Source organism: Lepidochelys kempii, chromosome 1 (genome assembly GCF_965140285.1).
Source record: "Lepidochelys kempii isolate rLepKem1 chromosome 1, rLepKem1.hap1, whole genome shotgun sequence".
Lineage (NCBI taxonomy): Eukaryota > Metazoa > Chordata > Testudines > Cheloniidae > Lepidochelys > Lepidochelys kempii.
The window spans coordinates 21,078,342-21,106,222 of record NC_136380.1 but is presented as its reverse complement, the minus strand read 5'-3'; the positions used below and the strand labels follow the sequence as shown (position 1 = coordinate 21,106,222).

The 27,881-nt window shown below is 38.7% G+C and overlaps 1 protein-coding gene across 2 annotated transcripts; it reads right to left on the bottom strand.

Moving 5' to 3' along the window:
- Positions 1–569: 569 nt before the first annotated feature.
- PCF11 (PCF11 cleavage and polyadenylation factor subunit) lies at positions 570–27,881 on the bottom strand. Of its 2 annotated transcripts, XM_073335929.2 has the most exons (16): positions 27,401–27,881; positions 22,565–22,690; positions 19,867–20,055; positions 19,189–19,383; positions 17,113–18,218; positions 16,639–16,828; positions 12,357–12,996; positions 10,699–12,278; positions 8,320–8,425; positions 7,121–7,243; positions 6,359–6,473; positions 5,789–5,972; positions 5,083–5,238; positions 4,000–4,092; positions 2,017–2,052; positions 570–1,085 (listed from the first exon to the last, which is right to left on the bottom strand). In XM_073335929.2, the coding sequence occupies exons 1-16, from the start codon at positions 27,587–27,589 to the stop codon at positions 870–872; spliced, it is 5,244 nt and encodes a 1,747-aa protein (XP_073192030.1). In that variant the 5' UTR covers positions 27,590–27,881; the 3' UTR covers positions 570–869. The 2 variants fall into 2 exon arrangements, with proteins under 2 accessions (XP_073192030.1, XP_073192040.1); XM_073335939.2 differs by lacking the exon at positions 19,867–20,055.

Here is a 27,881-nt window from a genome sequence, read left to right as displayed (position 1 = left end):
TAACATCTCATGGTATCCGGTTTACCATCTAAATCCAGTCATAACCAACAAAAGAAAAATGTTAACCATGTTTCAAAATGAGCACTCTTACATTCATTTTCTCCCCTGTAACTTAAAGAAAAAATTGTTCAGCTGTACTAAATTCTTACGTTTGACTATTTGAAAAAAGGCATTAAAAATCTGCTTTAACAAGCAAGTATACTGGTTTGTTAATCAAATGTATGTTGGCAGTTGTAACCACAATCAAGCCCACAGGTTGTTTTACTAATTTTCCCTTCTATCCAAAACTGTCTTTTTGGTTACTTTTATTTTTATATCTGGTTATGTATGCAAGTTTGTTCAACTAAATTTAAATAGAAAAGAAATGTAGGGTTTGCTGTTTGAGAAAGTTCCTGCATTGTTTTCCTTATAACCCTCCTATGAACCCAAATAACTTCCTTCAGTTATTTTATATTTCAGAATCCTACTTAGCTAGAAGTCTAAATTGAGGTCTCTGTTTAATTCCACTTAAGCTGAAAAAAGTACAGAAACTCTTCATTCGATGGTGTGCATAAACATTACACTCCATATATAGCAAAAATATCTTTTATTTATAATTTACATTTCCACAAGTGAAAATTGTACATTTTTTTTTACATATACAATTCCATTCCATTAAATTTGCACGCATCTACAGAACTTTCACACAATCGACACCTGAAACTGTGCAGGCAATAAGAAATTCAAATACAAAAATGTATTTATTAACCAAATAATAGCTGGGGCCCTGCCCCATGAGAACATTTTATTTATATAAAAAGTATTTGCCTTCTAGAGTCAACACAGCAGCTCTTCTGTTCTGTAAAAAAAAATCATACCTCTCAGTTTAGTTAAACTGGTTCAACCTTATCAGTTTCTGTTTTAATATCTGTAGATGCAGGTGTGCTCTCTTCCATACAAGTAGCAGGGGTGTCGACAGGTTCTTCTTTGACTTTAGGACTGTTACAGGGCTCCTGTATTTCTTGTTTGACAATGTTCAACATAATATTTAGTGGGTTTTCCACAGGGGTCTTGCTGGGAGATGGTGTACAATCAAATGATGATGTCTGCCAAATGAAAATTAACAATAAATATACAGTTTTACATATCACTAAGACAGTTATTTCCTTTGTGACTAAAGGAGAGGGAGAAAAGTTATAAATGTTGCTTCACAGGATGTGTTAATCTGGTTATTGAAAATGCAAGTTTCCCCCCTCACCAAGATTCTTAGAGAGCTGGTTTGTTCTGTAACATTCTTACCTTAGCAAATATAGTTTAAAAACAAACCTAATGCTCCCTAAATTAGAATTATTACATCAAACAAATAAGGGACAAACATGTAGTACAGTGATTTTCACTCAAAGATCTGCAGACTATATCTAAGGGGTCTAAAAAAGGTTGTCATTACCATATAACAGTGGTTTTCAACCTGTGATAAGCAGACCCCTGGGGTTCATAGACTATGCCTAAGATTTCCAAAGGGGTTCACACATCCGTTTGAAATTTTTTACAGGTCCATGAACAAAAAAAGATTGAAAGCCATTAATGTAATATACTGCCATAAACCACAGTACACTCCTCACTAACCCCAACGCAACAATTTGAATTCCTAAATTCGTAAACAGCTAATGGAAGTTAGAAACTAAAAACACATCAGTATCAATTTACTCCATTCAGCAAATTCTTCAGATTTAAAAGCTTTAACCCCATATACTTGACCTATATATTCTACTTATGGCTTCTATTTACTGCTGTCTGATATGCAAGATGATATGCTATGTCACAACATCAGAAATAAGCAATAAGCTTCCCAGCTAGTTCTGAATTATAACTTTTCCATTACCATCATTCTTGCAGTTCCTTGTCTAGCCACATGTGACAGAAATGGGTAGCATGCTCTGAATACATTCTCTCAGTACAAAACTATATATCACTCAACACAAAAATCAACGTCACAATAAAATATTTGAGCAGAAATAAAAATAGAGATGCACTTGCCTTTTGGTAATCTTCATAACATGATGGATGGTAAATCTAAAAAAAGAAAGACCATGTGACTTCTCTACATATTTGCACACACAAATGCATATTTTTTAGCAGTTCTACAGGTTATGAAATTAGGTTTGCAGAACAGTTTTGATTATGCACTTCATTGACTCATCCCCTAGCTTCCCTAAACATTCACTTTTGAACTAAAGTCTTCCATGCTTGGCTTCTAATGCCCCAAGGTAATCTGAGCAAAATATATTTTGTCCTTAATGCTGACCATAAATGTAATTTCTCAACCAAAACTTAATGGTAAGGTTATTAGATTGTATCTTCCACCAACACAAGGCAAAAACAGCAAGGAATGCAGTTTAAGCTGTGAATTCTCAAGACCCCAACTCCACTTATGAGCACCCCTTCTCAGCCTCAACTATCTCCCTTCCCCCATCCGGAGACTCAGAAAGTTATAATGATTAATACAGGGTTGGTGTGACTTTCATATGTTCTAACTACATATAAATTTAACTTAAGAATGGCCATACTGGGTCACACTAAAGGTCCATCTAGCCCAGTATCCTGTCTTCTGACAGTGGCCAATGCCAGGTCCTTCAGAGGAAATGAACCGAACAGGTAATTATCAAGTGATCCCGTCGCCCATTCCCAGCTTCTGGCAAACAGAGGCTCGGGACGCTACCATTGATGGACCAATCCTCCAGGAACTTATCTAGTTCTTTTTTGAACTGTTATAGTCTTGGCCTTCACAACATGCTCTGGCAAAGAGCTCCCCAGACTGACTGTGCATTGTGTGAAGAAATACTTCCTTTTGTTTGTTTTAAACCTGCTGCCTATTAATTTCATTTGGAGACCCCCCCTTTTTTGTGTTACGAGTAAATAACACTTCATTATTTACTTTCTCCACACCATTCAGGATTTTATAAACCTCTATGATATCCTCTCTTAGTCATCTCTATTCCAAGCTGAAAACTCCCAGTCTTATTAATCTCGCCTCATACAGAAGCTGTTCCATACCCCCAGTCATTTTTGTTGCCCTTTTCTGTACCTTTTCCAATTCCAATATATCTTTTTTAAGATGGAGTGACCACATCTGCACACAGTATTCAAGATGTGGGTATACCATGGATTTATATAGAGGCAATATGATTTTCTGTCTTATTATCTCTCTCTTTCCTAATGATTCCCAACATTTTGTTAGCTTTTTTGACTACCACTGCACATTGAGTGGATGTTTTCAGAGAACTATCCACAATGATCCCAAGATCTCTTTCTTGAGTGTTATCAGCTAATTTAGACCCCATCGTTTTATATGTATAGTTGGGATCATGTTTTCCAATGTGCATTACTTTGTATTTATCAACATTGAATTTCATCTGCCATTTTGTTGCCCAGTCACCCAGTTTTGTGAAGTCCCTTTGTAGCTCTTCGCAGTCTGCTTTGGACTTAACTATCTTGAATAGTTTTGTATCATCTACAAATTTTGCCACCTCACTGTTTACCCCTTTTCCCAGATCATTTATGAATATGTTGAACAGTTCTGGACATGGATTTATATCCTGGTGTAAGTGAGGTATGGTGTCAAAATATAAATGGTGACTGGATTTTTTTCATAATGTTTAGGAAAATTTATATAAAGGACTAAACTATGTTAGTGGTTATTGTAAACTAGTTACAATTTTTTATGTATAAGTTACTGAACTTATGTCTACATGTATTTTATTTATGGTGCTGCTGCATGGTGTGCTGAAGCCAAGTATATTTGTGCTAACATATCAGCACTTTAAGAGTACCCCCTATGGTGCTGATGTTTTGGTGCACCATGGAACCTAAAAAGCAGCAGAGTAAACTCTTCAAGAGTGAAGACAGAGTGGGCTGCCCTCCACCACATGCCCCTTTGCATATTCATGCTATTTCCTCATCTACCCTGGCTTTTAGTAACCCCAAAATGTCACACGTAAAAAAGTAATATGCTCAGAATACCTTTTCCTCTACCCTAATAGCATTCTTTAGATGCCACTCTTCCTCTTCCTCATCCCAATATTGTTCAAATTGCTCTTGGCAAATTTCACAGCTCTGAAAGATGGAAAAGACACAGTTATGTAAATTTACAAACACTTATATAACACTTTTGTGCTTACCAGTTTCTAGAGAAGCAGTTAACTACAATTTACTAAGAAAAGGGGACTTTTTAACAATCAAGGTAAATATACTGGAATACACTGCATTCCTATGTATGCACTGTAGAGTTAAAAGGGTAACATAAATGGACACTATTTACTAATTTAATTGCAATTTGCGAACCGTGGACTAATTGTAACTGACAACTAGATTCCACATTCTTGATTTACTGTTAGCATCACACAAAGTTACTATGTTTTCTAAATTAAAAAACCAAATCTCCAAGTTTATAAAGGCTTTCATTCAGGGGAAGGGTAGCCATCACAACAGTTTTCTGCAAGTCCTGTATGCACCCGGTAGCCAACTGTTATGAAATTCAACAGTGTCAGCTAATCCAGGTAACAAACTTTTGTCCATCTTTCTATTTTGCCAATTAAAACAGCTCATATTTGATTACATAACTTCCCTCCCTAAATAGAATTCAGAGATGTTTGTCATGATTTTGTTGCTATTCGGTTAGAGTCATAGGATATCAGGGTTGGAAGGGACCTCAGGAGGTCATCTAGTCCAACCCCCTGCTCAAACGCTTAGGTACTTAGTTCTTCTTACTCGGCCCTTAATAAGGCCAATTTCTATTGGCCTCAATGGAAATTTCTCCAAGTAAGACCTGAACGAAAACACAAGTTAGAGAGCTTGTGCTTTGGCAGACTGAGAATGTTTTTGGTTTGTTTGCCTCTATCATCTCTTCTACTGCAAGTCTGCTAAATACAAGCTTCAGCTTCCACACCGGTACATTTCTAATCTGTATTTGTTAGATATAAGGATGAAACTTTACAGTTTACATAAAATACTTAGGGATAAAAAGAAAAACTGCAAGATTGCTCAGAAATTAGACCATTCCCCTTATGTAAGCTAATCAAAGACAGTTTAAATGTGCAAATTTACCTCATCTACTCCTGCTGGTCCAGCAGGAACACTTTGAAACTCTTTTTCTTTAGCAGCTTCTTGTGTCTTCAATACAACTTCTTCATGTACTTTTTCAAAGAACTGGCTCTTTGCACGTTCCTCTAGATCAGCTATTTCTTCAAATTCTATCCAGTCCTAAGGAAGTTAACAAAAATAACATTCAAGCCTTCTTCTCATTAATCATAACTTTTACACATTTAAAAATACAATTCCCCAAATTTGATATTTGAGAAGGTGAGAGACCATTTTTAATAAAAGGTGTCAGTTTGACTGGACTGGAAACTGAAGCTCTCTCATTACAGATACAGCATGACAAGTAGCAGTGTAAGTTTCCCACACTGCTCCATTGTGCTTCAAGCCTATTCTAAAGGGACCACCCTTCAGAGCAACAGTGTAGTTCAACATCCATCCCATTCCAATCACTGCTCTCTTCTGAGATTATCAAAAAAGCTGTCAACGGTTTTAGACTATATTAGTTCCCCCTATACCTTTCTTTTATGTTCTTATAGCCACTGTCAGAAAAAAGAGGAGGGAGAAATCGGAGAGGGTTAACTACCAAAGGCCGAATTCTGTGCTGATTTACATTCCATGCAACACAACTGAATTCAGTGCAATTGCACAGGGAATAATTTTGCCTTCTATTCATTCAGGCACATACAGAGAAAGATATTATTGAATTACTTACTGTTAAACTGTAGTACCACCTTCTGTGAGTAACTTTTCTGCTAATGTCCTTTTCAGTGCGATTTTGTCGGTAATGCCAGTCCAAATGATCTGCATATACATCCGTCTGTGAAGTTGTAAACCTCATTCCACAGGAGTAACACTGAATACCAGTGTACAGTCGATTTATAACACTATCATAACGCCTACAAGAGAAAAAAAAGCAAATTGACACGAATGCTAAAAATATTTGGCCCAAATCTGCAAACCTTTGTGCACATGAACAGTTCCACTGACTTTGATGTGCATTTAAAAATATTTGGTCCAATTAAAAAAATATGCATCTTGTCGAAGAATTAAATGTTTATAAATATATTTCACATGGAAGTTTTTATGCAAATGATATGACATTAATGAATACAATGATGAAACTGACAGTTGTATCCCTTCTCCCTCCTTACTCTATCGTGATGTCTCACAATCTTGTACAATTAAGTTCTCAAGTTGTCTTGAAACAAAGACAATTAAACTACCTACATATTAGTGTCATGATCACCCATAGTGCACATTGAGCACCCATTAGTACACGTACTGTTTTAGTTCTTCAACTGTAAAGTTAGTGAGGTCTGGGATGTCTTGATCCTCACTCTGCTCCTGGTCATCCTCCTCCTCCTCAGGAGCTGGCTGGGTAGAAGTTTCATTCACTTCTAGAATATACAGATGGAACACTGTCAGTTTCCCAAGATGTCATTCTGAAACAGTTCCACTTATTCAAATAATAAAATGAACATGATAACGCCAAATACAGCATTAACCAATTCAACCCGGTGCTGTAACAGCTTAAAACAAAGGTACACAAATTAATAACTAGGTGTACAATTTGAATTTGGGCAAGCGGTTTTCAAGTGACTTCTCTAATTCATCCTAACCCTTGGTTTGGAAAGTAATCTATGAAAGCTAAAGCAATTTCAAACACTGACATATTTTTAAAAAATTGTTTTGATTAAAGCAAACAATTGGGGGATGGCACCAAGGACAGACAGACTGATGCATCTGCAAGTCTGGCTATATTAGTCAGCTAAAATCTACAAATTAAACTGGTCAATAGCGGAAATTTTAAAAGGAAGTTACCAAACAAAGTTCACTTCATCATGTGCACCAAGATGGTCACTCCCAAATTATGGGACTTCATATAAACACAAAAGAAGTTCTTGGTTTTATTTGCCATAAAAAAATCATTAAAACACCTATTACATAGAAAATTAGAGTACTTGTATATAAAGATTTTTACTGGGAGTTTTTCACTGCACTTTTGTGTTAAAATGGACGGTAAGAGGATAAATGCTACACATACGTGCTGAAGTGGAATCAGTAGTTTTTGACACTTTGAGGATTCCTGTTGAAAGCAGTTTAGAGAACAACTCATTTACATCAAGCTGGCCAAGGTGATTATCAGGATATGAAAGTGGAAGGGATCCTAAGGGAAGAAAAACAGTAATGCTACATTATTTCTGATGCATTTGAGAAAATCAAGCCTTAATATATGCCATCCTGTTTATTTTAATGATACTCATTTAAAATATTTTTTTTGAAAAGTTAATGCTTTAAAGAAAATAGAAGTTGCTAAATACAATTCTCTGTTGTTCATTTCTGACTCAACTATATTCCATTCTATACATCACCACCAAGAATATTTTATCACCCAAGCCATTCGCTGAGAGAAAAGAGTAGCCCTCAGATAGAATGGCAAAATAGAGGTGCTTCTATTTGTCTCATCTTTTTCTCTCCCCTCACTGCTCCCCCCATTTTTCAGCTTTTCATTTACCGAATTGTTTCCCTGTCTCTCCTCCTTTTGTTTTGTGCCTTCTTGGTCCTTTTTTGTTAGTCAGCTTTCCTTTGCAGTCCCTCCCTCCCTCCCCTCATAGTATTAAGCTTTCAAAGTGTTGATCTGTCTACCACCCAAGGTACAACCATGCATACATGCTCTACAGGTTTCTGGAATGTGTTATTTTCTTAGTCTGAATCAAGTAAATATTTACGCTTCATTATTTGACTTTGTTCATTTATTACATTCTGGAAGCCTTTCATTTTGGGCTCTGATTTGCAGGGATGAATTGCACAACTTGGCATATGCAAATCAGCACTATGGTGTTTCCATTTGTCTTCTCATACCCACACAAAGGCAGACCATTTTCAGCATCATAGCATACCAAAAAACATGTGGTTACATAAACTAATCAGGACTGGGCCTGACTGATACTTGAATGTGAGACCGCCAAAAGAATTAAAGTATTCAGAAATTTTGTATTTATTACAGCATTATAGAAAAGTATTACTGAAAAATTGTATTTATTAACAATTAAATGGCAATCTTTCTTGAGTTTGTACTGAACCAAGGCCCCAGAATAGTGCTAAGTGGCAACATGCTGTTGAAAGTAATGTGCTGTCCTTTAGATGAGATGTGGACAACCTGAGTAGCTAAATTCTGTGGTTTCTGATTAACAAAGTTTGAACACTAGTTTAAAATAGCCAGCACACAATTTCCGTACATACCTGCTTGAGTCTGAACAAAGCTTCCAGGATTTTGTGCAAGTACTGGTAAATATGTTTGTCCTTGACTGTAAGGTCCAGGTTGAGAAGACACAGATAGACCAGGAACCTGTAAAAGTAAAAAGTTATGTACTTATTTCATAGCTATTGGAATTATAAATTCTTCTTACATTTTACTATTAACTCCTAAAGTGTCCCCAGTATACAACAGAAATGTAGGACTGGAAAGGACCTTGAGAGATCATCTAGTCCAGTTCCCTGCCCTGAGGATGGACTAAGTATTATCTAGACCATCCCTGACAGATATTTGTCCAACCTGTTCTTAAAAACATCAAAGGACAGAGATTCCACAACCTCCCCACGTAATTTGTTCCAGTGCTTAACTACCCTGACAGTTAGAAAGTTTTCATAATGCTCAACCTAAATCTCCTTTGCTGCAATTTAAGCCCGTTATGCCAGTAGTCCCCAAACTTTTTACCTCACGCCCACCTCTTACCTCTGTTTACCCTAGCTGGGGGCAGGAGCAAGGCCATGGCTCTGGGAGGGGAGGACATGGACGGGGTAAGGGGCTGAGGCTGGGGCCAGGGCTGGCAGCCAGGGTGCGGGGCTGGCAGCCGGGGCCAGGAGTGGAGTTGAGTGGCACTCACACCCTGCCCTCCATAGGGGCTGCCCCAGGTCCCAGCTGCCCCCCCACACCCCGAACATTGCACTCCACAGTTTGGGAACCTCTGCATTATGCATTTACCTATTTATATCCATGAAGGGGGAATGCCTCCGTACGTTTTTGAAGGCTCCTTGTAGTTTGACAACACAGCATTTCAAACTATATTTTTATTGCCAAGCATATGGGGAGGGGGGACACACAACTTAATGAAATGCAAAGGTCCTTCCATGCTTACTTGTTTAATAAGGGATACTTGTTTCTTTTAGCCATCAGGCCTGCACATTTTAAATTCATTTTCCAATACTGACTCACCATTGCTCTTTTAAATTGTTCCTTTTCACCCAAATTGGACATTAAAATATAGGTGAATGCCTACCCATCTAACTTTCAAGTAAACTCCAATATGAAGTAAATATAATCGGATTTTTAGCTGAAAATGTAAATGGTACCAGTTATACCAAAAAATAATGGAATCCAGGATGCCTCCAAAAAAGCAGTAAATGCTACTGAATTTCAGAGGGGAAAAGTAATTTTAATAATTACTTCCGCTATAACTGCCTTCTGCAATCTGATTAATAATTTCCTTCAGCATATATTTTTGGATTCATGCCTGTTGGTTTTGGTGTTCTTCTTTAAAATTTTACCACTGTAAGTGGTATGAGGACACCTAACTACTGATATTCATTTAATTAGTAATTCTTCATATCACATTCAATTTATATCCTGAGAATGAAGAACGCTTGTAGAATTCAAATTTTCTAATCAATTTGTTATAGATGGCTTTGTTATAGATGTTTGACACCAACTCCAACTACTGAAGAGAATTTTTGCAAGACAATCATCAATACTGAAGCCAACTGACCACACCCACAGATGAAAGATGTCTGCTAAACAAGCACATTTTGTCCAACAAATAGTTTGAGCGTGCCAAAATCCTGTATTTCCTAACAACCTCCCTCATGAGGGCACTAAATTTTACAGCACTAATAGGGCTAGCTGAAATAACCCTGTGTGCACTATATGCCCTACATGTATCCACACCAGCTTTGTCCTACTTATCTACACCTGTTAAGTACCATTTGGCCTTTACTTCTCTTGCAGAAAGACCAGAAGTGTTTATATGTACCTAAGTTTAATGTTTTCCATGGAATTCATTTTGTGCAAAGGGTAGTTAAAATACTGTATGTGATTTATAACTCCAATCATAGCTATTTTTGCATTCAAGTGGGTAGTGGAAATAGACCAGTTTCATTATTGTTTTGATCAGGTTACACTTTCAGGTAACACTGCAGGGGAACTTTTAAAACATGCTTGGAAATACGTGAACCTATAAAAAAAACAAAATTTTTCTTAATAGATTAGGATGTTTCTCTAAAAAAACCAATCGGGAACCAAAATTATCAGACTATGTCCCTTTAAAATTATGACTGTAGACAATTACTGATACACCTCTACCCTGATATAACGCTGTCCTCGGGAGCCAAAAACTCTTACCGCAGGTATAGGTGAAACCGCATTATATAGAACTTGCTTTGATCCGCCGGAGCGCTGCTTTACCGCATTATATCGGGTCACGTTATATCGGGGTAGAGATGTATATTCAAATTAAGATTTTTTAAATTTGAAACCATCTGTAGGGTTCCTGTCTCCTAAACCCTCTTAAAGTCATAAAATTTTGCTATACAGATGTAGACAAGTTTAATGCTAAACAATCTTACCTGCTGTGGTTGCTGAGTATTTCCTACTGACATAGAATTAGGCAAAGTATTAAAGTTTCCATATTGAGGACCCTGAAGATTCTTGTCATCAAAATAATGTCCAGATGCTCTGTTAAGTGGATTGGGAAAGTTCTGTGCTCCAGGGCCAGGTGGCCCATTAAAATTTGGTCCTTGAGAGGCATCAAACATTTCAGGTCTCTGGAACTGCATACCATGGGATGGTCCGTTGTAAGTCTGATTGGGATGTTCACTGTATGGACCAGTTTGCCCGTAAGATTCCAGTCTTGAGGCAGGAGGGTTAGCTACATTTTCAAACCTTGGACCTTGAAGACCAAGGGGCATTGCAAACCTTGAACCTGGCTGGTGTTGAGGACCATCAAATCTTTGAGGTATTGGTGTATCGAATCGTGGCTGCTGACCAGGTGGTCCATCAAACCTAGGAGGTGTCTGTTGACCAGGTGCCCTTTCAAATCTTGGGCCAGGTTGTCCATGTAAACCATCAAATCTTTGCAAAAGGGATAGCTGACCAGGTTGACTATCAAATCTGGACGAATGACAGCCATCGAATCTTGGACCAGTCTGACCCAAAGGCCCTTCAAATCTAAGTCCACCCCCCGTCTGGACTGATGGACCCTCAAACCTAGGACCAAGTCCTGGCTGGACGTGTGGACCTTCAAACCTGAGACCACCCCCTCCCTGGACATGTGGCCCTACCGACTGACCATGGGGCCCCTCAAAACGCAGACTTCCTCCCGGTTGACCATGTGGCCCCACAGGCGGACCATGTGGCCCCTCAAAACGGAGCCCACTCCCTGGTTGACCATGGTGCCCCATTGGCTGGATATGTGGCCCCTCAAACCTGAGCCCACTCCCTGGTTGACCACGAGGCCCCATAGGCTGACCATGGGGTCCCTCAAATCTGAGTCCACCCGCTGGCTGGCCATGAGGCCCCATAGGTTGACCATGGGGTCCCTCAAACCTGAGACCACCCGATGGCTGACCATGAGGCCCCTCAAATCTGAGACCACCCATAGTCTGGCCTACAGGCCCCTCTAACCTGCGACCACCCACAGGCCCCTCAAACCTTAAAGCACCCCCTACTTGCCCCAGCGGGCTTTCAAACCTTAGTGCACCCCCTGCACCTACTTGCCCAAGGGGCCCCTCAAACCTGAGGGTGCCTATCTGCCCTGGTGGCCCATCAAACCTCAGGGCACCCCCTCCCGCTGCCTGTCCCAGTGGCCCATCAAACTGAGAGGCAGGTCCTCCTCCCACCTGACCTAGTGGCCCTTCAAACCTCAAAGCAGCCTGTGCAGGTGGCCCTTCAATTCTAGGGCTTGAATTATTAGAAGGCCCATCAACAAAATGACCAGCTTGTCCATCTCCCCCTCCCCTTGCAGCAGGCTGTCTAGGTGAGCCATCAAATAGTGGTCTGTCTTCCATGAGTGCACCTAATCTCTTCTTTACGTCAATGCCTGCAAATCTTGATCCTGGACTCTCTATAAATGGTGTTTTCTCTGGATCTTCATATCTAGGTCTCTTGAAACGTTCACTGAATGGGGATCTCGGCTCCTCTCGAACACCTAAAATTTAAAAAAATAGTTACTTACTGAAATTCTGCAAGATACTTAACCTCAAGAATATAAAAATAAAATATGTACCACTCTGTCCAACCATCTGTCTTTCTTCACGATTATCAAATTTGCAGAATCCATCTCCGTCAATTTTCTGAAATTCTGGTATACTTTTCCCTTGTTGCCTGAGTGCATCTCTAAATTCATCTGATTCTCCCCAGCTATCGTAAGGATCGAAGTTTTTAGAACTTCTTGTTCCTTTTGACGGATTTTGCTCATCATGTCTTCGCCGGCTCTCAAGTGGTGAAAGATCATCAGCATAAGGTCTACTGCCACTTATAGGAGAATGCCGTCTTGACCTTTCTCCAAATTGCTCTTTTCTGTCAAATTGTCCTCCACGTTTACCTTTTGTTTGCTCACATTCTATTCCAGAAAGCAATGCATCAGTCAAATCATACCCTAAAATATCATCAGGATCTAACAGATCAAGTCTTGGAAATGAATGCTGAACTTGTGTTCTTTTCAGTTTAGCTTTATGTTCATAATACGTTAATTCAGCATCAGACAGAAGGGGTTTCTTCTTCATACCACATTTTTCTTCTGTAGGACTATCCCACACATTGCATCTGTGCTTTCCTTCCTGATATTGGAACAGTTGACGAATCTGATGAGCCACAACAAGGAACTCATCTTGTGTTATTTCCCCAGATGTCAAACGTTCATTTGCCTACAATGTACAAAAAATGTAAACAAATTTTAGATTTAAAAAACTTTTTTTTTTAATATAACTACACAAAACAGGTCTAACAAATGAAATGGTGTGGCATTACACATCAAGAATATAAAAACTTATTCTGAGGTACAGAAGGTGGTGAGAGGTAGACAGCTGAAAGTCTCCGTGTGTAAAGATAAAAGGGAGAAAAATTAGTGATGTCATGGAAGCAGTCTACTATAGACCACCAATGTAGGAAGAGGAGGTAGATGAAGCATTTCTAGAACAAACAGATATCCAACACTCAACACCAGACATCTGTTGAAAAAGTAATATGGCAAACACAAAATTTCCAGTAAGTTCTTGGAATGTCTTGGAATTAATTTCAAAAAGTAGGGCAAGTAAACAAAGGGAGAGCCATTTTAGACTTAATTCTGACCAACAGTTAAAATGGTGGTAAGTATGAAGGTGGTAGGCAATATGTGTGGAAGTGATCATAAAATAATAGATCCAGAGGAAAGAAGGCACGAGAGCAGCAGAAAAAGGACAATGGACTTTAAAAAAAAAATAAATCAAACTTTAACAAACTCGCAGAACTGGTAGATAAGGTCCCCTGGGAAGAAAATCTAAGGGAAAAAGTTGTTCAGGAGAGCTGGCAGTTTCTTTAAGAAACAATACAGGTGCAACAGCAAACTACCCCAATGAGAAGAAAAGACAGGAAGAATATTAAGGAGTCAATATGGCTCCATCTGGAGCTCTTTAATGACCTAAAGAATAGGAATAAATTGTCAGTTTTTAGAATGGAGAGAAGTAAATACAGGTGTCCCCCAGGGTCTGTACTGGAACTAGTACTAATCAACATATACATAAATGATCTTGAAAAAGAGGTAAACAGCGAGGTGGCAAAATTTGCAGATGATAAAAAACTACTCAAGATAGTTAAGTCCAAAGCAGACTGTGAAGAGTTACAAAGGGACCTCACAAAACTGGGTGACGGCAACAAAACGGCAGATGAAATTCAATTTTGATACATACTAAGTAATACACACTGGAAAACATAATCCCAACTATACATATAAAATGATGGGGTCTAAATTAGCTCTTACCACTCAAGAAAGATCTTGGCGTCAATATGGACAGGTCTCTAAAAACATCCATTCAATGCGCAGCGGCACTCAAAAAAGCTAACAAAGTTGGGAATCATTAGGAAAGGGATAGATAATAACATAGAAAATACCATATTGCTTCTGTATAAATCTATGGTAAGCCCACATCTTGAATACAGCATGCAGATGTGGCTACCCCATCTCAAAAAAGAAATACTGGAATTGAAAAGGTACAGAAAAGGGCAACAAAAATCACTGAGGTATGGAACAGCTTCCATATTAGGAGAGATTAGTAAAACTGGGAGTTTTCAGCTTGGAAAAGACGACGACTAAGGGGGGATATGATAGAGGTCTATAAAATCATGACTAGTGTGGAGAAAGTAAATAATGAAGTGTTATTTACTCTTTTTCATAACATGAGAACCAGGGGTCACCCAATGAAATTAATAGGTAGCAGGTTTAAAACAAAAGGAAGTATTTCTTCACACAACGCACAGTCAACCTGTGGAACTCTTTGTCAGAGGATGTTGTGAAAGCCAAGACTATAACAGGGTTCAAAAAAGAACTAGATAAGTTCTTGGAGGATAGGTCCTTCGATGGTTATTAGCCTGGATGGGCAGGGATGGTGTCCTGAGCCTCTGTTTGCCAGAAGCTGTGAATAGGCAACAGGGGATGGATCACTTGATGATGATCTGTTCTGTTCATTCCCTCTGAAGCACCTGGCATTAGCCACTGTCAGAAGACAGGATACTGGGCTAGATGGAGCTTTGGTCTGACCCAGTACGGCCATTCTTAAGAGGTTCCTAAAATATATTAGAAGAAAGAGAAAAACGAAGGAAAGTGCAGGTCCTCTACTTAGCGGGGAAGGAAAGCTAATAACTGGTGACATCAAGAAGGTTGAGATGTTTAATGCCTATTTTGCTTCAGTGTTCACTAAAAAGGTTAATGGTGACCAGATATTCAACACAATTAATATTAACAAGAGAGAAGGAACACAAGCCAAAATAGGGAAAGAACAAGTTAAAGAATTTTAGATAAGTTTGATGTATTCAAGTCAGCACAGCCTGACGAAATTCAGCATGGGATACTTAAGGAACGAGCTACAACAATCTCAGAAATGTTAGCTATTGTCTTCAAGAATTCGTGGAAGATGGTTGAGGTCCCAAATCACCAGAGAAAGGCAAACACAGCATCTATCTTTAAAAAGGGGAACAGACAGGACCCTGGGAATTATAGACCAATCAGCCTAACTTAGATACATAGAAAAATACTGGAATAAAAGTATTAAACAATCAATTTGTAAGCACCTAGAGGATAATAGGGTTATAAAGAAAAACCAGCATTGCTTTCTCAAGAACAAATTATGCCAAACCAGCCTAATTTCATTCTCTGACAGTGCTAATGGCCTAGCTAGTGGATGGGCGGGAAGCAGCAGATGTGCTATATCTTGACTTTAGTAAGGCTTTTAACAGTCCCAGATGACATTCTCATAAACCAATTAGGGACATGTGACAAATGAAATTACTGTAAAGTGGGTGTACAACTAGTTGAAAGACAGTAAGTACTCCAAGAGTAGTTATCAATGGTTCACTGGCATATCAAGTGGAGTTGCACAGGGATAAGTCCTGGATCCGGTACTATTTAATATTTTCATTAATAACTTGGATTATGGAGTGGAGAGGATACATATAAGATGTGCAGATGACAACAAGCTGGGAGGGGGTTGCAAGCACTTTGGAGGACAGGATTAGAATTCAAAACAACCTTGACAAATTGGAGAATTGGTCTGAAATCAACAGGATGAAATTCAATAAAGACAAATGCAAAGTACAACACTTAAGAATGAAAAAATCAAATGCAAAACTACAAAAGGGGGAATAATTGAATAGCGTACAGTACTGCAGAAAAGGATCTGAGGATTATAATGGATCACTAATTGAACAGAAGTAACAACGTGATGCAGTTCCAAAAAAAGGCTAATATCTGGAATGTATTAATAGGAGCGTTATATGAAAGACAAGGGAAGTAACTGTTCCTCCTTATTTGGCACTGGCGAGGCCTCAGTTGGAGTACTAAGTCCAGTTTTGGGTACCGCATTTTCAGAAAGATATGAACAAACTGGAGAGAGTCCAGAGGAGAGTAACAAAAGTGATAAAAGGTTTAGAAAACCTGACCTATTAAAAAACTGAGAAAATTTAGTCCTGAGAAAAGATGACCCAGGAGGAACCTGAAAATAGTCTTCAAATAACTGTTACAAAGAGTACAAGGATCAATTGTTCTCCATGTTCACTGAAGGTAGGACAAGAAGTAACCGACTTAATCTGCGGCAATGAAAATTAGATTAGATATTAGAAAAAGATGTTAACTATAGGGTTAGTTAAAATCTGGAATAGGCTTCCAAGGCTGGTTGTGGAATCCCCATCACTGGAGGTTTTAAAGAACTGACTGGACAAATGATCTAAGTTTACTTGGTCCTGTCTCAACATGGAGGGCTGGACTTAACCTGTTAAGGTCCTTCCAGCCCTACATATGATACTAATTATAACGTTACCTTTTTAAGTAGCTCTCGTTTGCTTGCAGAAGTCAATTCTTTGGGAATCTGCAAATTGGCATCCACACTTAATCGATGCTGTTGCTTTGGGGCTCGAGGTGACAAAATTCCTTTACTGGCCGCCCAGATCTCCCTGTGCCTCTGATGAGGAGATTTACTAGATACTTGATGTTCGTCATTCTGCTGTGGACTGAAAATAATAAAATCAGGTTACTTAAAATATACATTGTTTCTTTATACAAGAAACATTATTTATTACATTCACATTAGAACTGATTCCATCTAGATCTGATGTGCTACAGCCACAACAGAAACTCAGCATCAATGATTACACTAGTTTGCCAGTAAAAATGTTTAAAGGCCCCCGTTGCTTTGATATCTGAATATTGCACGCCAATCCTGCTTCTACTAGAGTCAATAGCAAAACTCCCACTGATTTCATCAGCAGGATCAAGCTCAAAATCAGTAACTTACTTTTTACTTTCCTCCCAACCAGATTTCCATCTTTTGCTTGATTTGGAACTTTGCCAATTTTCCACATTCTCCTTTGGTTCTGGAGTGGACTTTGTAGAATGCTGATTTGCAGTTTCCTGTGGTCTGTCTTCTTGAGTTTTTTTCAATCTCCTTGGATCTCGTGTATCCTGTTTAAGGTTCCTCTTATTAGAATTTCTTTCTTCCCTTGTAGTTAGTGTAAACTCTTCAACATGAGATTGCTTAGGCCCTGACTGACGGAGCTTTCCAATTTTAGGAGTTGAGGAAGTAGGAGACAAACTCCTCAGTCTTCTTTTGGGTGATCTCCTCTCTCTTCTCTTTGGTGAATGGGTAGATGGCGATCGAGACTTAGGAGAGCGTGATCGGGACCTTTTTCTATTACTTGATCTCCCAAGTTTTCCACCCTGTTTTTCTGACTCTTCTGTAATAGAGTCCTGTTTTTGAACAATACCATTAATTACTTTATTTCTGCTGCCAACAGGTCTGTGTTCAGATGTCTTATGTTCCTCTTTTTCTTTTCGCTCCATACTTTTCCTCTTTTCCTTTGTGTCATCATCTTTACCATCTGGCTTCTCCTGAAGATGCTTTTTTAATCTTGGATCTCTTTTACTAATTTCAGATACTTTTATACCCTCACATTCTTGGCTTTTAGCATCTTTAGTATGGGATAACTTGCTTTTCAAAGGGGATGGTGATTTAGATTTTGCATCTAACTGATCAAGTTCTTTCTTCTGTGTTTTCTCACTTGATTTTAACTTTTCTTGCTTTGACAAATTTTGTTTTTCAGCCTGCAGTGTTTTGTTTGCCTTGATATCAGACTGACTTGTGGTAGACAGAAATTCTTTCCTATGACTTTGATCTTTAACATGAGAAGAATGTTGAGCCATCCTATTAAGACGAGGATCTCTGTTTACTACTTTGATATCATGAAACTGAGAAGATGGAGATGGTCTGTTTTTTTCAGATTGCACAGAAGTCTGGTGAGGAGCTTTGACTGTCATATGAGGAGTCTGTGAAACATGTTGTTTGGAAGATGCTTGAACTGTACCCATGGTGGTTGCCCCTTGTTGAACACTAAGAGAAACTGCCTAAAATGGGGGGAAAAAAGAGTTAGCATGTAAAATATAAGCCCTAAACCAGTGTTACTCAGCCGCACTGCACCTTGAAAATCAACTACAGAAGAAAAAGCTTCGAAAGTTAATGATTAAACCAGTTAAATACAAAATAATCACGCCTAGGACCAGTCCTCTAAGCACTTGTACTGAAATGCAGTAGCATTACAGAAAACAGAAATGAAGATCAAGTGGAAAAACAATGCAATATCAATGCTACATAAAAGACTACTTATATATATATATATATATCTTTCAAAACGTGATGTAAAGTTTTTCACTATTGTATTTCAGGGTTTTTCCATCTGATCCCAAGAAATCATGAAAAAGTAGAAATTCAGGATACGAACACATGATAGGCATGGTAAGACTGACACATTTGCCTTTTGGGAGACAAACCTGACATGTGTGTTGAAAATATTTATATAGGCTTCCTGCTCCAGTCTATGTTAGAAACAAATGTTTTGTTTTCAAAAAACGACTGGGATAAAAATTGCTGAAAATACATGGTTTGTGTGCTTTTAACATGTATATAGTATAGTGACTACTACAAAAATGGGAGGGTTGGCTCTGTGTTGCCAGACATATATCACTTTGGGAACGCAAAAACAACAAAAATTGTAAATTGTAATAAAAAGTCAAGTTGCAATAAAAAGCCTTCCATCACTCCAGTTTTGAATAAAAAAACCACTAAGATATTTGGAAGTAATACATATTTAATCCTAAAACCCCTAATTTTACAATTAGCTCCACGTTGGAAAATACCACTGCAGGAACATGGCCTTATTCTACGACAACTTGGCTTTCCCAAAAGAGAGAAAACTGCCATACTCCACTACATATACAGCGAACAGTACAGCCAAGATATTGTTTTATAAATACTTCAAACAACAAAAAATTTCCATTTGTTTTGTTCAATGTATGACAAAACTAATTCCCTACTCACCAACTGGGCTTTAGTCTGTTCCAGCTCCAGCTCTAATTTTTTCTGTTGAAGTTCCAACAACTGTTTTTGCTTTGCCAGCAGTTGTTGTCTTATTAGTTGCTCTTGGGTCAAATTCTTCTGAATTTCAGGAACAGCTGGAGGAGTTGAGGTACCAGATGAACTGACTGTAGAAGTAGGTGCAGGAGATTCCTCAGCCTACAAAGAAAAATAATTTGAAGGACATTACAACTCTTGGAGGGAGAAACAAGTGGAAGAGGTTCAAAATTGTAACCGAATCTCATTTAACTGCTGTATGGATACTTTATTTCATTTGTATTACAATTTACCAACTATAAATTAGTTTTTAAATTTCATGAAAAAAATCATTAGAACATTTTAAAATGTTGCGCAATTCAAATTTTCAAACAGTGATTGCTTAAAAACTATCATTTAATACAATTTATAAATAGGCAATGAATATTCAGCATTTTAGTTAAACTCCAATTTTGACATGTGAAAGATAAACCCAATTAATCTTTAAATAATTGAGAACTGTGTCTTACCTGGCTGCCTATACAGATCATCTACTTCTTCAAAATTCTTTAATAATGGCTTACAAAGTGTCAGCAAAATGGGACACGTAAACAATAAAAACTGTGTATCACCATCTGCTCATGCAGAAATCACATTAAAACTTACCGATTTATTTAAAAACTTAGGATTCACATGGATGCTAGAAGTATTCACATTTGGGGGTAGAGGTTTAATTGGCCAAGCAGGATCTAATGAGTTGACTCTGACATCAAGGGCATACAGTTTCTTCAAAGGGAAAATTTCATCCCATGTGGAGCGTAATTTAAATAAACTTTTCCTAGTATTTTCATCCACCTAAAAACAACAGAACAATTCTATGGCTTGTTAAGTTAATATAAAACAACTTTAGCACATGCTTAAAAAAAGATTATAATTTCAGATATTTTATTCTATACCTGCACTAACTTAGAAACTTTATCCTTTCATAAAATCTTTAATGAACACAGCTGAGTATTTAGAACTAAGCAAATTGTTCTAAGAAACATACAAATATACCAACAGAACCAAGTACAGCACCTGTCCAATGTAGGTTTTAATTGAAGAGCATATGTCAGTTATTCTATGAAAACCTTAAAACAGCACAAATGTATATGTGGATTTGCTGCTTGAAAGGCATTTGAGGGTTTCATAGCATGTTACCATCCTCCTTAACAGGCTTTTCATTTTGTATATCAAGATGCTCAAATTTCTTAATTTTGCCCAATTTCTGTAAAAAAAAAATTTAAATACTGACAGCCAAAAAACTATACAATATATAAATCTATAGCTATTGACAAAGTGGAAACTGCTAGCAAATCAGAGAACTGCCTTCTAAATATTCTGATTTACTGAGCTTTCACATCATTATTTAGACATTTGGCTTGTACATCACAACGTTTTGACTCTGTTTTTACTCAACTACAACATATCATTGGGAAACAATTTGAATAAATGTAGCAAAAATAAAATTACCTAGAAGTCAATTAAAGTTTTTTTTCAATTGTATAAGGACATGGATCCATAAACTAGAGTGCTAAATCTCTAGTGTATCTATCTTTTTATAAACGCTTTCAATAGTTTCAAATATCCTATCATGAGGTGAATTAGAAATTTATATTAAAAATATTCAACTCTTATTTGCTTTATTAATAAATGCTTATAATATGAAGACCCTTAACTCAATGTACCTCAACAGCTGTCCATAGTTCATGTTATTTAAGCCAATAAATTTTTGTTTAGACAATTTTTACTGCAGTGCTAAATTTATCAATACAAATTGATAAAAAACATACTATAATTTGAAGTTTCAAACTAAATTGAAGCATTCCAAAGAATTCCCATCAATAGTGTGCTCTGTAATCCTTAAAGGAAAGATCTACCTATTTTTTCTTAAATACAGTAGTTTGAAATTCACAGCAAAAATAGCTGCAAGGATTGAACTGAAAATCTGACTACTCTTGCTAGTGACCATCTTACTAATAAGCAAGATTTATAACAATAACAACACTGGAATCCAAGACAGTATCAACTGGCTTCTATCCATTTTAATGCCAATTTAACTATTAAACGTGACATCCATTTAGTATTTAGGTATTAAATAAGCATTAAAACAGAATATAATTGGGAGTGGTTCAAAGTAAGGGATGGTAAACCTATGAAGCTCAGAAATGTCAATTATAATCCACAGTTCTAGATCCTGTTGCACTGGAAAAGCATGGACAGAGCTTTTACTGGTCACCTGTTATCATGATTTAATTCACAAGGCTTTACAGAACATGGAAATGTTCCTTTAAATAGTCTACGTTCATCAATTCAATCTATTCAACAACTATTCACAAAGTAAAAATTAACATTTAAAAAGATACATATGAATTGAAGTGTTAAAAGAAACATTGAGATCCTTAATGGGATGTAAAACCTGAACAGAAAATGCTAAATATCCACCAAAAATTTTAATTAATTTTATCTGCTAAATTTATGGGATGATATTTTATCTTGATATACAGAAAATTACATAAGGTAACTCATTTCCAGTTTGATTTAAATCCATTAAGACCCAATCCTTCAAAAACTTTACTCAGGTTTGCCTTTTTTCCTTGGAAGAATAGTCCCAATTATTTCTTGTGATTAAGGATGACAAACATGAACAAAGAGTTTGCAGCTCTGGACCCATAACTTGATCACAACATTGAAACAAAACACTCATGTGTAACATGCTAGTTTTACTTTCTTAGAAAGCCTTTCACCATAGGCCACTAAATGAATGTCAGCGTGTCACTGACTTGCATTCTTCATAGTTAAGCACTCATTTTTGCCACTCCAGGTGCAAAAAATTTAAAATGAACAACAAAGTCAACTTCAGCTACAAAAGGCAAAAATAATCGCCCTCTCAAAAAGAGAGAGAGAGAATAATGTCCAAGTACTTTCTTTGCATAAAGGGCATTCACTATCTTTAAAAAAACAAAATAAAAACAACCACCATTTAAAATAGATTAACCTGTACCACAGCAATAGATCTTACCAGGTAAGTGTTATATTACATGACAGAAAAAATGCTAATATGAACTTCTTTAGTGAGATATACTACAGAAGTATGTTAATTTAGCAAAACTTCACTTCATAATCACCATGATCTGATAACCTCTCTCTTAGGTACTTCTAACAGCTTTTCTTTTATATGTAACAGTGTAGTAAAAGACAAATTAAAAAACATATTCATTGTTATACTTCACCATGCAAGAAAACCCAACACTGAAAGGCAAATATTTATTTATACAGGAGACAACTTTGATTAGACTACAGAACTTTCTGAAAGCATATGTACCTTTTCAAATACACAAATAAATGTTGCAACTAGGTTTTTAGTAAATGCAGTAAGATACTCTCTTCCAACGTTCTTGACAATGGAATCCATAAGGTACATAACAGGAAGCTTCTCTGTAGAAGGAGCCTGAAGTAATAAGAAGAAACTGAGAAGTTTAGTATTACAAACACATTTGAACATTTTTAAGATTAAAGGATAACCAATCCCAAAAATACAGGTCTCTATTTTTGGCTGACATTACAAAACAAAGGATTATTTTGTACAACTGAACTTGGGAAGTTTATTATCAACAAGTACCGTGCTGTGTGTCTACCAAACAAAAACACAAACAGTTTAGTTATTTGTTTTAAGTTTGTGTATGAAATGACTTTGGCAAAAAAAATTAGCACACCAGACAGTGTTACTATTAAGTGTTTGAACGTAACTGTTTCAGGTACATTTGAAAGATTTTAAATTAACATGAAACCACTATTAGTTAGTGCTGGAACTTCTAATAATTGTGACTTGTAACTTAAAGCTGTTTATCTAAATTTCAAGTTAACAGAATTCAGACTTCTGGCAGAAAGGCCCCAAAAATGTAACTCTGTAGATGTAGATTATATGTTGAATACGACAGTCTTTTTGTAACCTACATTTGGAATAAAGTTACGTCACCGCAATCCAAACGAACGAGGAGTCTCGGCCTCCTATAGCAGTTGTAGTTATTCAGTCAGATTTTCAAGCTGTATGCAAAACATGCAGCTAAAACAAGAAGTTCTAAACCCAAACAAAATTCAACTATGAGGTTGGTCATGGGAGTATGGATGAGCTTGTCTGGAAACCAAGATTTTCACTCAAGGTAGTCTTCAAACTCCGGACTCTCCATTGTCAAAGGAGCAGGAATTTTTTTTTAAGTTCATACACAAGACTGTTACTTAGTTTGTGCAGTAGGACTAGTGTGGTTGTGTTGAGACTGGTACAGCAACTTCCAAAGCAAATGAAGCCTTGTTGGCCTAACCCCCCAAAATGAATTTTAATGTCTACTATTGGCTTTCACAAGCAGAAGGCACAGCAAACTTCCAGAAAGCATCAGCAGGTACACAGACTTGTTGAAAGGACAACGTAAAAGGCACATGTTGTGTTAACTTTCCTCCTCTTCCACAGGAACATCCATTGATAAAACTTTCCCCATCTACCATCCCACAAGTCCATGTATAAATGTCAGTACATTTACTCATAGCTAAGTTTAGACGGGGTTATCCAGTGGGTCCATAAATCATTCGACACCTCACTTCACAAAACCCATTGTCCAGACAAGCGTGTGGAAGTGCTCTTGCTTTACAGTTTTATATTTAGTACCTTTCCCGTTAGAGTGGCTTAAGAAAACTGCAGACAAAATTAATATAGGTCATTTTGAGTCTACAAGTCTTGTATGTGGGTAAATCAGAGCCAAACTATGTTGTGTTTTCACTCTTAAATGTATTTTTATTTATAACATTTTCAAACCATTCCACTACCATGACCTGAAGCTTGCTCAAAGAGGCAAATAAGGGGTAATTTCTTCTTAAACATTAAATCTGGTAGCAGCCTAAAGTAATTTGTATACATACTGAAAAATTAAATTAGTATATGGCATGTCTTAATATGTAATAGGAAGGTGCAGTTAAAATATAAAAACTAATTGTGGTAAATGCACAATATGGCTTACATCATCAGTACACTCTCTCATCTGGGTATTGAAAATGTGCATATTTTAACACTATTGTGTGAAACAGATACACCTCTGGCCGTAGTAAGCCAAAGACTAAGTGTCCAATGCTGCTGGATATTAAAATGGCTGGGATGGTTTTGGTTTCTTCTTAAGGTAGCTTATTAAAAACCTTTTTAAATTCTGAATGGCTTGTTTAAAAAAAACAGGAAGATTATAATAATCAAAGTCAGATTTCAGTGAAACACACACAGCTGTCTGACCAGCCCTTATTCCCAAGAGCTACTTATACAGTAGGAGCTATACATTTTTCCATTTCATCACTGAGTGTGTTTGCACACAGGCTCAGTATACTCAGCTACGCTAAAGTCTGAGATCTTCTGGATCCTTTTAACTAATAAAGTCATTTTAAAAAGTGTCACTTGCATTACACACCAGGTTGTGAAGTAATCACACGTGGAAGTACTTCAATCTGGTAAGGAAGTCAGCCTGTTTTAGCATTGACTCATGTAATTTAAAAGACTTATATAGAAAACCCAACGCTGAATACTTCAGTCATTCAGGTATTATATTTTAAGAACCAAGGCTTAGATAAGGCTGGAATTTTTAAGTCTTCATTTCCGGAAGTGTTTATTAGGTCAATATAGTTATCAAGTTCTCCATTAACCACAAGAGTGAATCCTAGTTTGGAATGTACTATGGTTTTCAGATGCCAATACAGTTAGAATACAGCACAGAACTCTTTCTATTAGCTGAAAGATACCCACAAGACACTACCCAAAAGCCAGGGGAGTGCAGCATAATAACCAGAACATTGAAGAATACTAACTATAAGCTTGTTTGCACAGTGGGGTTTGGCCTTCATTAGAGAACGCTTGCTGTTCTCTTTCAATGAATGTATGAAATTTGTTGCTGAAGATGTGCGTCTCTGTGGGGTTTTTTTTATTAGTTTTCTGAAGAATATGAACCTTAAACTCATTTTGATATCTGAACCCCCAGCCATGTCACTTTTAAACACTTAACAAATAACCATGTAAATAATATTGATTTTGGAAACAGATTCTGCACTAAACAATGGTAAATAAAAAGACAAATACATATTTCACACGTTTTATTTACAAATTTTATAATACCAGTCACACAGTTCAAAACCATTTATTAAAATGTAAAGCAAACCACTCAGTTTTACACTGAACAGAAACTGTCTCCAGGCAACACTTTTTTTTTTTTTTAAAGTGGCTTAGTAAAGGAGGTCAATTTCCCAGGAAGAACTAAAAACTTGCCTTATGTAACCAGTCACTAACAGTAACTAGGCAAAACTAACCATAGATACAGGATTTAAAACATCTTTAAAAAAACAGGGAGGCTCTAAAACCACCCAAAAAGGAAAAAATTCACAGCATTGGTATTTATGACAAATTATTTAATATGCACATCCATTGCCCCGTATTAGAAATAATGATGAAATCTATCAGATTGAGAAAGCACCCCCCCAAAGAAAAGGCAAAGCCCAGCCCCTGAAGACATTTAGAACTAGTCTGGACAACGGTCTGGAGAACCCACCGTAGGTAGCCATCCTGCTCTGACTGTAAGATAAATAACTTTAGAGGCCTTTCCCTCCCCATCTAAATTTTACAATTTTCCCTATGATAAACCTCAATTTAAAGCCACAATACAAAAGCCCTAGACCACCTAATAGCAGAAGGAACAGGGGAGAAAGAGTCGGTTGTGTTGATGGGGGCGGGGATGAAAAGGAGCTATTTTACTGGAATTAAATTCAGGGCTAGTTAAAATCCTCTGCTTAAAAAAATGTAATAAACCCCCATGTGCCCATGGCTGACTGATGTCAGCAACTGCCTGGATTGGGCTTTGAGGAAGCATCCTCTTTCCCCTTTGTATCATGTGCTCTCAGGCGCCATGTTAGGATCCTACAAGCTGCATTTCTTCTCCCCTGCCCCGACCAATAAGCTTCTCTAACCAAGTTAGATTACACACACCCACCACACTAAGCTTCTAGTGAAGCAGATAGTCTATAGCCTGAACAGACTCCCCACACCAAAATAAACTTCTCTAAGGAAACAACCCCATCACCACCACTGGAACTTCTCTAACCAGAACAGATGTTCGCCCTCGCTCTGCCTAAATAAACTTTTCCTCATCAGAGCAGATTCTGCCCCAGCCCCACCCCACGGATGTCTTCAAAAAGAAGCAGGGGAAATAGTCCTGTCTTTCAAACTATGAGGGAGTTTCATTTAGAAACTAAGAAACGGGAAATCTTTCTTCTACAAAATTCCGATTTATTTTCATTTATTTAAACTACCCAGAAAAAAGCTACGATTTTGTGTCCCCCGCTCCACCCGCCCCAGAACGTGGTTATAATTGCACTACAAATGACTGAACTGATGGGTTTAAGCGTCAAAACAGAGCCACTGAGTATCATCCCCACAGCCAGGGGACCCCGGCTGCCGGGCGAGGTGGTCCTATGGCCCCGTCACTGCCAGGCCGCCATGTTGTCTCTCGGATTTACACGGGCCTTCGTTCCCAATATCTATGGTCCGCTCGGAGCGGCTCCGGGGGCCGATTCCCGACACCTCCCCGGACGCCAGATTCCCTGTCACAATTATCCCCGTGCTCGACAGCACGCTAGTGTCGGGGCGGGGGCGGGGGGCTACTCCTCCCCTGCCTGCAAGGGGCCTACACTCGGTGTGGAGAAGATGAATCCCCGGTGCCTCGCTCCCTGCCCGCGTTTGGCACTATGGCTCCCCGCCTGCCTGCTCTGGGCCCGTCCTTCCTCCCTCCCCGAGCTCCCCTGATGCTGGCCCCGGAACCCTTCCCCAGCCCCCCCCCCCAAGCCGCCCCCCCGCCCCCTCCGATCCGTCCCTTCCTCAAATCCCCAGTCCTCCTGCCTGCCCCCACCTCCGTGGGCAGTCACCTGCCTCTAGCGCCCCGCCACCCCCCGCGTCCTGCTATCCCCGCCTCCCTGCCTTCGCCTAGTCCCCCTCCCCCGGCTCCGCCAGCCCCCCGCCCCGGGCTCCCCGGGCTCCCCTCCACACACACAGGCGCCCCCCACGCCCCGGCCTGCCTCGCCCCTGCCCGGCCTGTCCCCCCAGCAGTATAGGTAGGAGTAGTAGTCGGTGGAATATAAAAACCTTGGCGATTTGCGCCTCGATCAGGGAGACGATGTCCTTGGCGAAGGGCACGTTCTCCTCGGCCAGGATGGTCAGCATGTTGATGTGCGGCTTGCTGTTGAACGTCAGGTCCTCCAGCGACGACTGGTAATCGCGGCACGCGTCCTCCCGGGCCTCGGCGCCGCCTGCGCTGCTCTCCGGGCCCGACATCCTCCTCGGACCGGGGCCAGCGACAGGACCCGACCCACCGACCGAGAGCCCCCTCCCCGCGATCCCCCGCCGCTGCCGCCGCCGCCGCCGAGCGATGCCGCCCCTCGCCGATGCCTTCGGGATCTTCTACCGCATCCTCCGGGCCGGGGCTCCCGCTGCTGATGGTGCCGCCGCCGCCGCTGGTACTACTGCCGCCTCCCCAGCCGCCGCCGTCTCAATCTTACACACACAAAATGGCGGCGGCCGCGACTCGCGAATTTCTTCTTCCTCCAACCGTTGCGTCATGTGAAAT